The sequence below is a fragment of the Amblyraja radiata genome, unplaced genomic scaffold (assembly GCF_010909765.2).
Source record: "Amblyraja radiata isolate CabotCenter1 unplaced genomic scaffold, sAmbRad1.1.pri scaffold_485_ctg1, whole genome shotgun sequence".
NCBI lineage: Eukaryota > Metazoa > Chordata > Chondrichthyes > Rajiformes > Rajidae > Amblyraja > Amblyraja radiata.
Genome location: NW_022630563.1, coordinates 1 through 13120, shown reverse-complemented (window position 1 = coordinate 13120; position 13120 = coordinate 1). Strand labels below are relative to the sequence as shown.

Genomic DNA, 13120 nt, shown 5'->3' with positions numbered 1-13120 from the left:
TTATAATTTTTTTATAAGGCACTGGCCAGACTGCATTTGAAGTGAGCAGTTTTGGGCCCTAAATCTGGTTGGTGCAGATGCTGGTGCAGGACCCTTTGTACCTCTGAAGTCTCTCTATTTAGAATATAGTCTGAAACTTTATTCCTATTACCAACGTGCATGCCTCCCCACTTTGCTACATTGTATTCCATCTCTGAACCCTCTCTGCCAACCTGTCCAAGTCCTTGTGCTTTTTCTGCACTGCCTGGCCCTCCACTTGTCTTGGTATCAGCTGCAAACTTGACCAGAAAGCCATCAAGCCAGAACCTTTTTCCCAGGTAGGAAATGTCAAAGACTGGAGGTGATGTTGTTTAATTAAAACACAGCGGTGGGATTCTGAAATATGCTGCCAAGGGTGGCAGTGGAGGAAGATATGATAGTGGGATTTCAGAGACTTTCAGATATATTCACGGATATGAAGGATCCCATTCAGGCAGAGGAGATTGTTTAAATATTGCATCACGTCCGGCAAGGACATTGTGGGCCGAAAGGCTAGTCCTGTGCTGTTCTGCTTTGCTCTATTTTCCCTCTTCGCTTTCAATCAAACACACTTCCACTGACACGTAATCTCTTAACATCTGTTCGTTTATTGGCAGCACCACGGTGGCAGATTCAGGAGGTCAGGCGGGGCGGGGGGTAGGGTTGGCGAAGTGGGTTCAACAACTCTGCCAGGACTCGGGTGCCGCTCCAGGTGACATGGGTCAGAGGGCAGAGACAGACATAGCCTCTGACCCCTGCTATTGCACTGATACAGTTTTGAAATTGCACTGACTCTCACTGTCTCCATTAATCTTGAATGCACGCCCCCGCCAAAATAAAGATAAAGGCCCAGTTGTCTGACATACTGGGGACATCGATAACGATAACCAGCCCTGATTGATGCCCATTGACACCCGATGTTGCTGGTGCCAGCTCTCTGGGCTAGCCCTGAATGAGGAACTAGGAGTACTGGGCAACAAAGTCTCGGTAGAAACACTTAAGTTTAGTGAGGAGGACCTTCAGCTTCTCCGTCTGGGGCAGGATGGTCATTCTGTGGAGACAGGGAGCAAGAAGCATTGAGTTACAGGGCACTGATTCGGCGGGACGGTACAGGGGAGGGGGGGGAGGACACACTGGATGGGCGGTACTGAGGGGGGGGGGGGGGGGGGGGGGGGGGGGGACGCTGTGGATGGGCGGTACTGAGGGAACGTCGCTTTGTGGGTGAGGTCGGCATTGTGGGAGGGATAGTATTGAGTGAGGAGTGGTACTGAGGGATCACGGCGTCGCAGGAGAGACTGGGCTCTCCCGTACCTGAAGTGATAGGTCCCCTCCAGCTGACCGAAGCCGCTGCCCGGCACCACACAGATGCCCGTCTCCTCCAGCAGCTTCATGCAGAAGAACATGTCCGGGGCCTGTCCTGCCGCCTGAGGGGGAGAGCAAAGGTCAGCATCGGCCACCGCTCGGCCCATCCTACCCTGCTATCCATCTGCAGCTCGTACAACACATCAAGGTGGATGAATCCCGGGACCTGACCTTGGGATATTGTGGGAAGTGCGGGGCCCCGGCAGTGATATTTGCCAGTGCTGTGCCTCTGTTTAACAAAGACAGCATGGAAAAGCCTGGGAACTAGTCCGACGAGGCCAACTTCAGCGGTGGATCTGAGGAAGGGTCTTCACCCGAAACGTCCTATCCGTGTTCTCCACAGATGCCTGCCGCTTTAGAGTTACTCTATATCTTGATCAGACGGCCATGGTGGCGCATCGGTAGAGTTGCTGCCTTGCCCGGGTTCGATCCCGACTACAGGTGCTGTCTGTGCGGAGTTGTACGTCCTCCCCGTGACCGCGTGCGTTTTCTCCGCGATCTTCAGTTTCTTCCCACACTCCAAAGACGCGCAGGTTTGTATGTTAATTGGCTTGGTGTAAGTGTAAAGTGTCCACTTTACGGACTCGGCGGGCCGAAGGGCCTGTTTCCGCGCTGTATCTCTAAACTAAATCAGTAGTGGATGGGACATTGGGCGGGACTGTGAGAGACCATTCAGAAAGGCAAGGGCTGACTGGAGATAGCACGGTTGTCTGTATGGAAAATTGTGTCTCACCAACTCGATTGAGTATTTTTGATGCGGTGACCAAGATTGACGCGGCAGGGCGCTAGACGTTGTGCCGATGGACATAAACAAGAACGTTGCCAAGGTGCCACAAGGTCGACTGGTGTGGAAGGTTAGACCACATGACATGCAGGGAGATCTAGGCCACTGTATTTCACAATTGGCTTGAGGATGGGAGACAAGTTGATAGAGGTTTGTATTTCAGACTGGAGCCCTGCGACCAGTGGTTTCACAAGGACTGGTGCTGAGTCCACTCGTTATTTATTGATATCCCTGTGTGTTGCCCGAATGTCTCTGTGTTACGACCCACAGGTTGATCAGTCTGCCTGAGCCTCACTGTCCACGTGTCTGTATCCGTGTCCCCGGGTAGTCGGTGTACCCAGCCTACCCACGCCCCTGGTGTGTGTGTGCCCCTGGCATGTCCATGTACACAGCGTGTCCATGCCCATGTCCATGTCCCCCGCATGTGACTGTGCCATGCTGATGTGTCCGTGTCTGTGTGGCTGTGCCGTGTCCCCGGCATGCCTATGTTCCCGGTACGCAGCGTGTGCTGCCCCCAGCGTGCGGGTGAAGTGGCATGTCCGAGTGCTCACAGTGTTCATGTACACGGCGTGTCCCTGTCTCCAGTGTGTGCCGTGCTGGCGTGTCCGAGTCCCAGCCTGTACCTGCCCCCGGCATATGGCTCTGCCGTGCCGCCACTGGCGTTACCTGAGCTGCAGCGATGGCCTTGGGCGGCATGTCGAAGCGGGGGAACGAGTACATGGCTCCCTGCACGGGGTTACAGCGGATACCGGGCACACCATGGAACATCTCCTCCGTCAGCCGAGCCCTCTCCGCCAGCGCACCCAGCACCTCCCGCCTCTCCTGGGGAGTGAGGGAGGGAGGGAGGAGAGAGTCGGGGCAATCACGACACAGAGACTTTCCCCACATCCACCTCCCAGGTCAGGGAAGGTCACCTCACACCCAAACCATTCACTAGTCTCCACCAGAGCAGTGCAGCACACAAACAGGCCGATCGGCACACCACGTCCATGCCAACCCTTCTGCCCACAGTGGGGTAGCGCTAGAGTTGCCAGATACCCATGTTGGATCCTGACTACAAGTGCAATCTGTCTGGAGATTGTACGTCCTCCCTGTGACCGCATGGGGTTTTCTCCGGGTACTCCGGTTTTCTCCCACAAAAACGTACAGGTTTGTAGGTTAATTTACTTCTATACAATGTCCCACAGTGTGTATAATTGAACCAGTTGCTGGGCAGCACGGACTCAGTGGGCTGAAGGGCCTGTTTCCATGTAAAATCGCTAACCAGAACTACACTAACCCCACTTGCTCACATTAGCACCGTATCCCCCTCTGTGCCTCACTTTCTACAAATGCCTCTGTGGTTGAATCTGACTCCACCATTCCATCTGGTGGAGAATTCCAGATAGCAGCCACGATCTTTGTGGAAAATTAACACCCATTGGACCCTGTTTAAATTCCGTCCTCCCGCCTTCAACCTGTGGTCTCTAGTTGAAGACTCCCCTACCCCGGGGAAAATACTGTGACAACCCACCTTATCCATGCCCCTCGTGACTTTATACACCTCCACCAGGCTATCCCTCAGCCTCCCTCACTCCAGCCTGTCCAACCCTGAAATAAAGTCCTCCAATCCAGGCTACATCATAGTCTGAAGAAGAGTTTCGGCCCGAAACGTCGCCTATTTCCTTCGCTCCATAGATGCTGCTGCACCCGCTGAGTTTCCCCAGCAATTTTGTGTACCTACATCATAGTAAATCTCCTTTGCATTCTCCCCCCCGTGACAGCATCCTTCCTGTAGTGTGGAGACCACAATCAAGTGAGACACCTCAACAGACAAGGCAGTGAGGGCTATGGCTCTAATGTGGGCAAATGGGGTTAGTGCAGAGAGGCTAATATGCACCCTGCGAAAGGGCCCGTTTCTATGCTGTACAGTGGTTGTGTGACACAATCAGACACACCTAGGGCATGGGGTACACGCATCACCCCCACTTCCAACCTCCTGTCCTCACCCACTCCCCCTCCCAGCCTCCTCTCCTGTACTCCTGCATACCCCATCCCACCCTCCGCTCCTCTACCCCCCACCCATACCTCCTCATCCTCTTTACTCCCACCAAACCCCAACCCTTTCCTCTCCTACCCCTTTCACGTTTCCCATCTCCTTCCCCCACCCGAACCCTTCCCCACCCCTATCCGCGCTCCCCTCCACCCTGCCCATCCACTCCTCCCCAGCACCCCTTAACCCCCTACGCCTCTCCACATCCACATCCACCCGCCTCCACAACCCTTCCACCTACCCCACTCCCCATCCACACCCTTCACCATCTCTGTCACCCTCCTCCTCCCCCTCCTCCCCCCCATCTGTCGGTCTGTCCCTGACCTCCTGGAAGGTGTGGTGGGAGGGTTCGTGGGGCTGAGGAGGGTCAGTGATGATGCCCACCACGGCCTGCCCGCTGACAGGGGGGCAGAGTCGCACCGACACCAGCTTCACCAGCTCCGCCTTCACACCAGGGTCCAGGTTCACATACTCCACGTATCCCCCACGATAACCGCACCTGCCGGGACCGCAACACGTCACAGAGCATGGAACACATCATACAATTTGCAACATAGAACATATCACATAACATGGAACGTAACATAGAACAAGGAAACCTAACACAGAACATGGAATAAATCTGAACATGAAATACAGAACACATCATCGAACCTGGACCATAGAACACATCACACAACATGGAACACATAACATAGACCATGAAATTCACACGGAGACGGGTGAATCTCTGGAATTCTCTGCCACAGAAGGTAGTTGAGGCCAGTTCATTGGCTATATTTAAGAGGGAGTTAGATGTGGCCCTTGTGGCTAAAGGGATCAGGGGTATGGAGAGAAAGCAGGTACAGGATACTGAGTTGGATGATGAGCCATGATCATATCGAATGGCGGTGCAGGCTCGAAGGGCCGAATGGCCTACTCCTGCACCTATTTTCTATGTTTCTATGAAATAGCTTTGAACACGGAACGCCTAACACAGAATCATAGAGTGATACAGCAGGGAAACAGACCCTTGGACCCAACTTGCCCACACCGGCCAACATGTCCCAGCTACACCAATCCCATCTGCCACCATTTGGTCCATATCCCTCCAAACAGGTCTTATCCATGTACCTGCCTGTTTCTTAAACGTTGTCATAGTCCCTGCCTCAACTCCCTCCACTGGCAGCTTGTTCCATACATCCACCACCATTTATGTGAAAAAGTTATCACTCTGATTCCTATTAAATCTTTTCCCCTTCACCTTAAACCTATGTCCTCTGTTGTTCGATTCTCATACTCTGGGCAAAATACTCTGTGCATCTAGCTGATCTATTGCTCTCATGATCTTATACACATCTATAAGATCATCCCTGCACTCTATGGAATAGAATCACAGCCTGCTCAACCTCTCCCTATAGTTCGGACCCTCTAGTCCTCACAAATCTTCCCTGAAGCCTTTCCAGTTTGACAATATCTTTCCTATAACAGGGTGCCTAGAACTGAACACAATACTCTAAATTCGGACTCACCAACGTCTTATACAACTGCAACATGACCTCCCAACATCTAAACTCAATACTCTGATTGATGAAGGCCAATGTGGGAACAACTGCAAGGAAACATGCACATGCACTCCTAGTTCCCTCTGGTTTAAAATTCCCCAGAGCCCTGCCATTCACTGTGTAGGTCCTGCCCATTTTAGACTTCCAAAAATGTAGCACCTCACATTTCTCTGTATTAAATTCCATCAACCATTCCTCAGCCCACCTGGTCAATTGATCAAGATCCTGCTGCAATTTTTCACAACCATCTTCACTATCTGCAAAATCACCCACTTTTGTATCATCTGCAAACATATAAAATTATAAAAGGACTGGACAAGTTAGATGCAGGAAAAATGTTCCCAATAGTCTTGGAATAAAGGGGAGGTCATTAATGACTGAGGTGAGAAAAAACGTTTTCACGCAGAGAGTTGTGAATTTGTGGAATTCCTGTCACAGAGGGCAGTGGAGGCCAAATCACTGGATGGATTTAAGAGAGAGTTAGATAGAGCTCTAGGGGCTAGTGGAGTAAAGGGATATGGGGAGAAGGCAGGCACGGGTTATTGATAGGGGACGATCAGCCATGATCACAATGAATGGCGGTGTTGGCTCGAAGGGCCGAATGGCCTCCTCCTGCACCTATTTTCTATGTTTCTCTCCTTGGATCCAATGCGATCTAACCTTCCAGATCAGTCTACCATGAGGAACCTTGTCGAATGCTTTGCTGGTCCATATATACATCTACAGCTTTTCCTTCATCGACCTTTTTGATTGGTGATTTGTGAGACATGACCTCCCATGTAAAAATCCATGCTGAATATCCCTAATCAGCCATTGTCAATCTAAATGCCTGTATATCATATCCCTCTGAACACTAGTAACTTTCCAACTGCAGATGTTAAAACTCACTGGCCTGTGGTCATGGGATAGATCAGAACACAGACGCAGATCCTCATAGAACCTGTAACATAGAACACGTCACAGAACATGGAGCACATAATATAGAACACGTCACAGAACATGGAACACGTAATATGGAATAGATCAGAACACGGAACACAGAAACATCGTAGAACACAGAACATTGAGTAGATCAGAACATGGAGCCCGCCATGGAACTTGGAGCATAGAACATGTCACAGAACACGCAACACCTCACACAGAACACCACACAATCAGACCCTTCGGCCCACACGTCTGTGCTGGCCTTGATGCCAAGTTAGACTGGTGGGGAGAATGGCCTGCGAGGGAGAGAAGGCAGGGCTGGACAGTGGGATGGAAAGGTGGGGGTGAGGTGGCAGGCGAGGGGCTGGATGAGAGGGTCCCATGGTGTTTCCCACAAGGTGGGACGAGTGTGCTGGTCCAATGGAGGGGGAGATGGTCAGATGCAGATGGTGCCCGCCGTGTGGAGTGACGATTGAGGATCAGGGGTCACTGGCTGTGCCCCTGGAGATACTCACTCTCCCATGTAGCACTTGGAGACTGAGTGGAAGGAGGCGAGCTCGACTACATCCGAGTACGCCGGGCCCATCTCAAACAGCACCTTCTTGAAGGAGTGGAACTGGCAGCCAGCTGCGTACACATTGTCCTGGTACACCTGGGGGGTGAGGACAGTACAGTCACACACCATTTCTCACTGTCACCCCCCGCACTGTCACCCCACCCCGATACACCTGGGGGGTGAGGACAGTAGTCACACCAACCTTGCCCACTGTCACCCCCGCACTGTCACCCCACCCCAATACACCTGGGGGGTGAGGACAGTAGTCACACCAACCTTGCCCACTGTCACCCCCGCACTGTCACCCCACCCCAATACACCTGGGGGGTGAGGGACAGTACAGTCACACACCCTTGCCCTCTGTCACCCCCTCACTGTCACCCCACCCCGATACACCTGGGGGGTGAGGACAGTACAGTCACACACCCTTGCCCACTGTCACCCGCTCACTGTCACCCCACCCCGATACACCTGGGGGGTGAGGACAGTAGTCACACCAACCTTGCCCACTGTCACCCCCGCACTGTCACCCCACCCCGATACACCTGGGGGGTGAGGACAGTAGTCACACCAACCTTGCCCACTGACACCCCCGCACTGTCACCCCACCCCGATACACCTTGGGTGGAGTGGACAGTACCGTCAGCAGAATGTAGACTAACCAAAGTCTCCGTCTCCATATGTAGCCAACCAAAGTCTTATAGAGCTTCAATGTGACTCTTATGGAGATGCAAGGAACTGCAGATGCTGGAATCATAGGTAGAACACAAAGTGCTGTAGTAACTCAGTGGGTCCGGCAGCATCTCTGGAGAATATGAATAGCTGATGTTCTTCCCACTCCGTCTACTTGTGTTGCCGCTTCCAGGGAGTGATGGCCTTGCACCCTGAGATCCCTCCATACCCCCGATCACAGCCTCACCTCATCCGCCATCAGGAAAAGCTTCTCCTCTGCAGCAAATCGGATCACATCTTCTATCACCTGCCGACTCTGCACCTGGCCTATCAGACAAGGGCAGACCGTGGGTGAGGGAGCCCTTCCTTGAGGTCCATCCCACCAGCCCTTCTCCCCCTGCACCCACCTCCGCTCCCCCTGCACACACCTCCTCCACACTGCACCCACCTCCGCTCCTCCTGCACCCACCTCCCCTTCACCATGCACCCACCTCCCCTCCACCCAGCACCCACCTCCCCTCCACACTGCACCCACCTCCCCTCCCCTGCACCCACCTCCCCTCCCCTGCACCCACCTCCCCTCCCCTGCACCCAACTCCCCTCCCCCTGTGCCCACCTCCCCTCCACCCTGCACCCACCTCCCCTCCCCTGCACCCACCTCCCCTCCCCTGTGCCCACCTCCCCTCCCCCTCCACCCACCTCCTCTCCCCTGCACCCACCTCCCCTCCCCTGCACCCACCTCCCCTCCCCCTGCACCCACCTCCCCTCCCCTGCACCCACCTCTCCTCCCCTGCACCCACCTCCCCTCCCCTGCACCCAACTCCCCTCCCCCAGCACCCACCTCCCCTCCACCCTGCACCCACCTCCCCTCCCCTGCACCACCTCCCCTCCCCTGCACCCACCTCCCCTCCCCCTGCACCCACCTCCCCTCCCCCTCCACCCACCTCCTCCCCCTGCACCCACCTCCCCTCCCCCTCCACCCACCTCCTCCCCCTGCACCCACCTCCCCTCCCCCTGCACCCACCCTCTCCACCCTGCGCCCACCTCCTCTCCCCTGCGCCCACCTCCTCTCCCCTGCACCCACCTCCTCCCCCTGCACCCACCTCCCCTCCCCCTGCACCCACCTCCCCTCCCCCTGCACCCACCTCCTCTCCCCCTGCGCCCACCCTCTCCACCCTGCACCCACCCTCTCCACCCTGAACCCACCTCCCCTCCACCCTCCCCCCGGGTACCTGTGGGGTTGCCTGGGTTGATGACACACAACACCCGGGGAGTACAGTGCTCCCGGGCCTGGTGCAGGGCCCGGCGCAGCTCGTCCACACTCAGCGCCCAACAGTGCTCCTCGTCCAGGTAGTAGTTGACCTGCACGGCGGCCAGGTCAGCGATGGCGGCCGAGTACAGCGGATACTGGGGGATGGAGATCAACACTCCCGTCCGGCCCCGGCCCTCCCCCGACACCAGCAACTTCAGCGTGGTCTGCGGAAACACACAGCGAGTCAGCGCTGGGAGAGAGAGAGAGCGGGGGAGACGGGGGAACAAGGGGAGGGAGAGGGCAGATACGGGGGGGGGGGGCACACGGGGAGAGAGGGCAACGTGGGGGAAACACGGGGATTCAGCGCGGGGGAGACAGGGATTCAGCGCGGGGGAGACAAGGGGGGGACACGGGGAGAGGTGGCAACGTGGGGGAGAGAGGAGTCTGCGGCGGGGAGACACGGAGGGAGTGGGGGCTATGAATCGTGCTACGTCAGGGACACGGGAGAGGGAGCTGTGAACAGGATCATGTTCCTAGATATAGGAACCTGAGGGGCAACCTTTTCACACAGAGAGCGCTGGGTGTATGGAACGAGCTGTCAGAGGAGATAGTTGGGTCAGGGGCAGGAGCAGTATCAACATTCAAACAGAATTGGACAGGTACATTTGATAGGGAATGTTTACTCTAGAGATATGGTCTGAACGCAGACAACTAGGATTAGCCCAGAATGTGAACTTGGAGTCCAGCACGAAACCAGGCCCTTCAGACCATCTCGTCCATACTGTCCATGATGCCCCATCTACGCTAGTCCCACCTGCCCACGCTTGGCCCACATCCATCTAAACCTGACCTATTTATAACCATATAACCATATAATCATATAACAGGGGGCAATGGATCAGCGTTCTCGTCAGTACCCAGGCTCGCCTGGGGAAGCCAATGATCCTCCCAGCAGACTAAATTCTACAAGACGACGCCTGAGAGCCAAGTCAAAGAATCCTAGTCATTATCCCAAAGCCGAAAGCAGCAACAACGACCAGCCTCAAGAGCACCTCGCAGTTGCACCTGCTCTCCGAATACTACAACTGAATGTTGAAGGCCTCTCTGCAGCCAAGTGACACCTCATCGAAGTCCTCGCCCACCAACACTCCATCGACGTCATCTGTCTCCAAGAGACTCACGTTGGGCACAGAGGAAGCGGGCCGTTACACCATCAATGGCTTTGATCTTCTTTGCTATTCAGGACTGGACAAGGCCCCTGCTTGGCCAGCCTTCACAAATGGGGCAGCAGCCCAACCGCACGGTGTGCTTGTTCAAGAGGCAACTGCTTGGCTAAAGGACTTTGCATTCGCTAAATAAATCATATAACAATTACAGCACGGAAACAGGCCATCTCGACCCCTCTAGTCCGTGCCGAACACATAATCTCCCCTAGTCCCATATACCTGCGCTCAGACCATAACCCTCCATTATGTAGCTGTACAAATGTATTTTAAATGCTATGGCAGTACCTGCCTCAACTACCTCCTCTGGCAGCTTGTTCCACACACACACACCTCCCTCAAGTGTGAAAAAGCTGCCCCTCAGGTTGGAAAAGTACAGTAGAGGAACAAGCCCTTCGACCCACAATTAATCTTCCCCTCTCACCTTAAACCCATGCCCTCTGGTTCTTGATTCCCCTATCCTGGGTAATAGGCTCTGTGCATTCACACTGTCTATTCCCCTCATTATCGGTGTCTTCCTGCAGTAAAACCCACATGCCCCGCTTCTCTCACCACTTGTGGAACTGATAAAAAAGATGATGCTGTTTAATGTCCTGTGATTAAAGTAAGTGAGCACCTTGATCCCTCAATAGCACTCCTCCTCCACACTAATGCCGGCCTCCACAGTCTAGACATACACCATGGAAACAGGCCCTTCAGCCCACAGTGTCCAGGCCGACCATTAAGCACCCGCTCCCACTAATTAATTCTTACCCCACTTTCTCATCCACACTAGGGGCAATTGACAGAGGCCAATTTTGTTTTAGGTAGACACAAACTGCTGGAGTAACTCAGCGGGACAGGCAGCATCTCTGGAGAGAAGTAATGGGTGACGTTTCGGTCGAGACCCTTCTTCAGACCTTCTCTCCAGAGATGCTGCCTGTCCGACTGAGTCACTCCAGCAATTTGTGTCTATCTTCGATTTAAACCAGCCTCTGCAGTTCCTTCCTAAGCATTAAGATTATGATTGATTACATCCATGTCGTCCACAGTGTACAGATACAGGATAAAGTGTTTAGTGGAAGATGGAGGAAACTGGAGCACTCGGAGGGAACTCACACGGTCACAGGGAGAACATGCAAACTCCACACAGTGTTTATACGGCCATACATTCTCACTTGAAACTCTACCTGTTGTTTTCCCCTGCCTGGCCTCACCTCTTCATATCGCGTTCCAAAGTAACACTATATCCTCTGTACAATATGCCCTTCCACCTAGATATACGTCATCTGCAAACTTACAGCCCGTCCTTCCTCAAGATCATGCATGTAAATCATCAACAGCTGAACCCAAGTTGCAAGTAAGCTGGAAAGGGCGCAGGGAAGATTTACAGAGATGTTGCCAGGACTCGAGGGCCTGAGTCATAGAGTGATACAGTGTGGAAACAGGCCCTTCAGCCCAACTTGCCCACATTGGCCAACATTTCCCAGCTACACTAGTCCCACCTCCCTGCGCTTGGTCCATATCCCTACAAACCTGTCCTATCCGTGTACCTGTCTAACTGTCTCTTAAACAATGGGATAGTCCCAGCCTCAACTACCTCCTCTAGCATACATCCACCATCACTGTATGATAAAGTTACCCCTTGGGTTCCTATTAAATCTTTTCCCCCACCTTGAACCTATGCACTCGATTCACGTACTCTGGGCAAAAGACTTTGAGCATCTACCTGATCTGAGTGACAGGGAGAGGATGGGCAGGCTAGGAATTGATTCCTTGGAGGGCAGGAGGCTGAGGGAAGTGATCTTAAAGAACAGTATAAGATCATGAGGGGAATAGGGTGAATGCACAGAGTGTTGTATCCAGGCTATGGGAATCAAGAACCAGAGGGCACAGATTTAAGGTGAGAGGAGAATGATTTTATAGGAACCTGACGGGCAACCTATTCACACAGAGGCTGGTAGTATATAGAATGAGCTGCCAGAGGAGGTAGTTGAGGCAGGTATTATCACAAAATGTAACCAACATTTTAACAGGCATATGCATAGGAAGAGTTTAGAGTGATTATGGGCCAAATATTAGCACTGTGGGAGGGGCAGTACTGAGGAAGTGGGGTACTGAGGGAGGGGCGGTACTGGGGGAGTGGGGTACTGGGGGAGTGGTGATACTGAGGGAGTGGGGTATTGGGGGAGTGGGGTACTGGGGGAGTGGGGTACTGGGGGAGTGGGGTACTGGGGGAGTGGGGTACTGGGGGACTGGGGTACTGAGGGAGGGGCGGTACTGAGGGAGGGGCGGTACTGGGGGAGTGGGGTACTGGGGGAGCGGTGATACTGAGGGAGTGGGGTATTGGGGGAGTGGGGTACTGGGGGAGTGGGGTACTGGGGGAGTGGGGTACTGGGGGAGTGGGGTACTGGGGGACTGGGGTACTGAGGGAGGGGCGGTACTGGGGGAGTGGGGTACTGGGGGAGTGGTGATACTGAGGGAGTGGGGTATTGGGGGAGTGGGGTACTGGGGTACTGGGGGAGTGGGGTACTGGGGGAGTGTGGGAGTGGGGTACTGAGGGAGTGTGGGAGTGGGGTACTGGGGGAGTGGGGTACTGGGGGAGTGGGGTACTGGGGGAGTGGGTTACTGGGGGAGTGGGGTACTGGGGGACTGAGGGAGTGTGGGAGTGGGGGAGTGGGGTACTGGGGGAGTGGGGTACTGGGGAACTGGGGGAGTGGGGTACTGGGGGAGTGGGGGAATGGGGAGTGGGGTACTGGGGGAGTGGGGTACTG

General features: G+C 54.3%; 1 protein-coding gene across 1 annotated transcript; it reads right to left on the bottom strand.

The window, feature by feature from the left end:
• Nucleotides 1-603: 603 nt before the first annotated feature.
• Nucleotides 604-11571, bottom strand: LOC116970011 (alanine aminotransferase 2-like). The gene is made up of 8 exons (XM_033016762.1): nt 11564-11571; nt 9125-9588; nt 8140-8219; nt 7180-7316; nt 4521-4695; nt 2831-2986; nt 1330-1442; nt 604-1069 (listed from the first exon to the last, which is right to left on the bottom strand). Exons 1-8 carry the CDS (start codon nt 11569-11571, stop codon nt 979-981), a joined length of 1224 nt encoding a protein of 407 aa, XP_032872653.1. The 3' UTR covers nt 604-978.
• Between the last annotated feature and the right edge of the window lie 1549 nt (nt 11572-13120).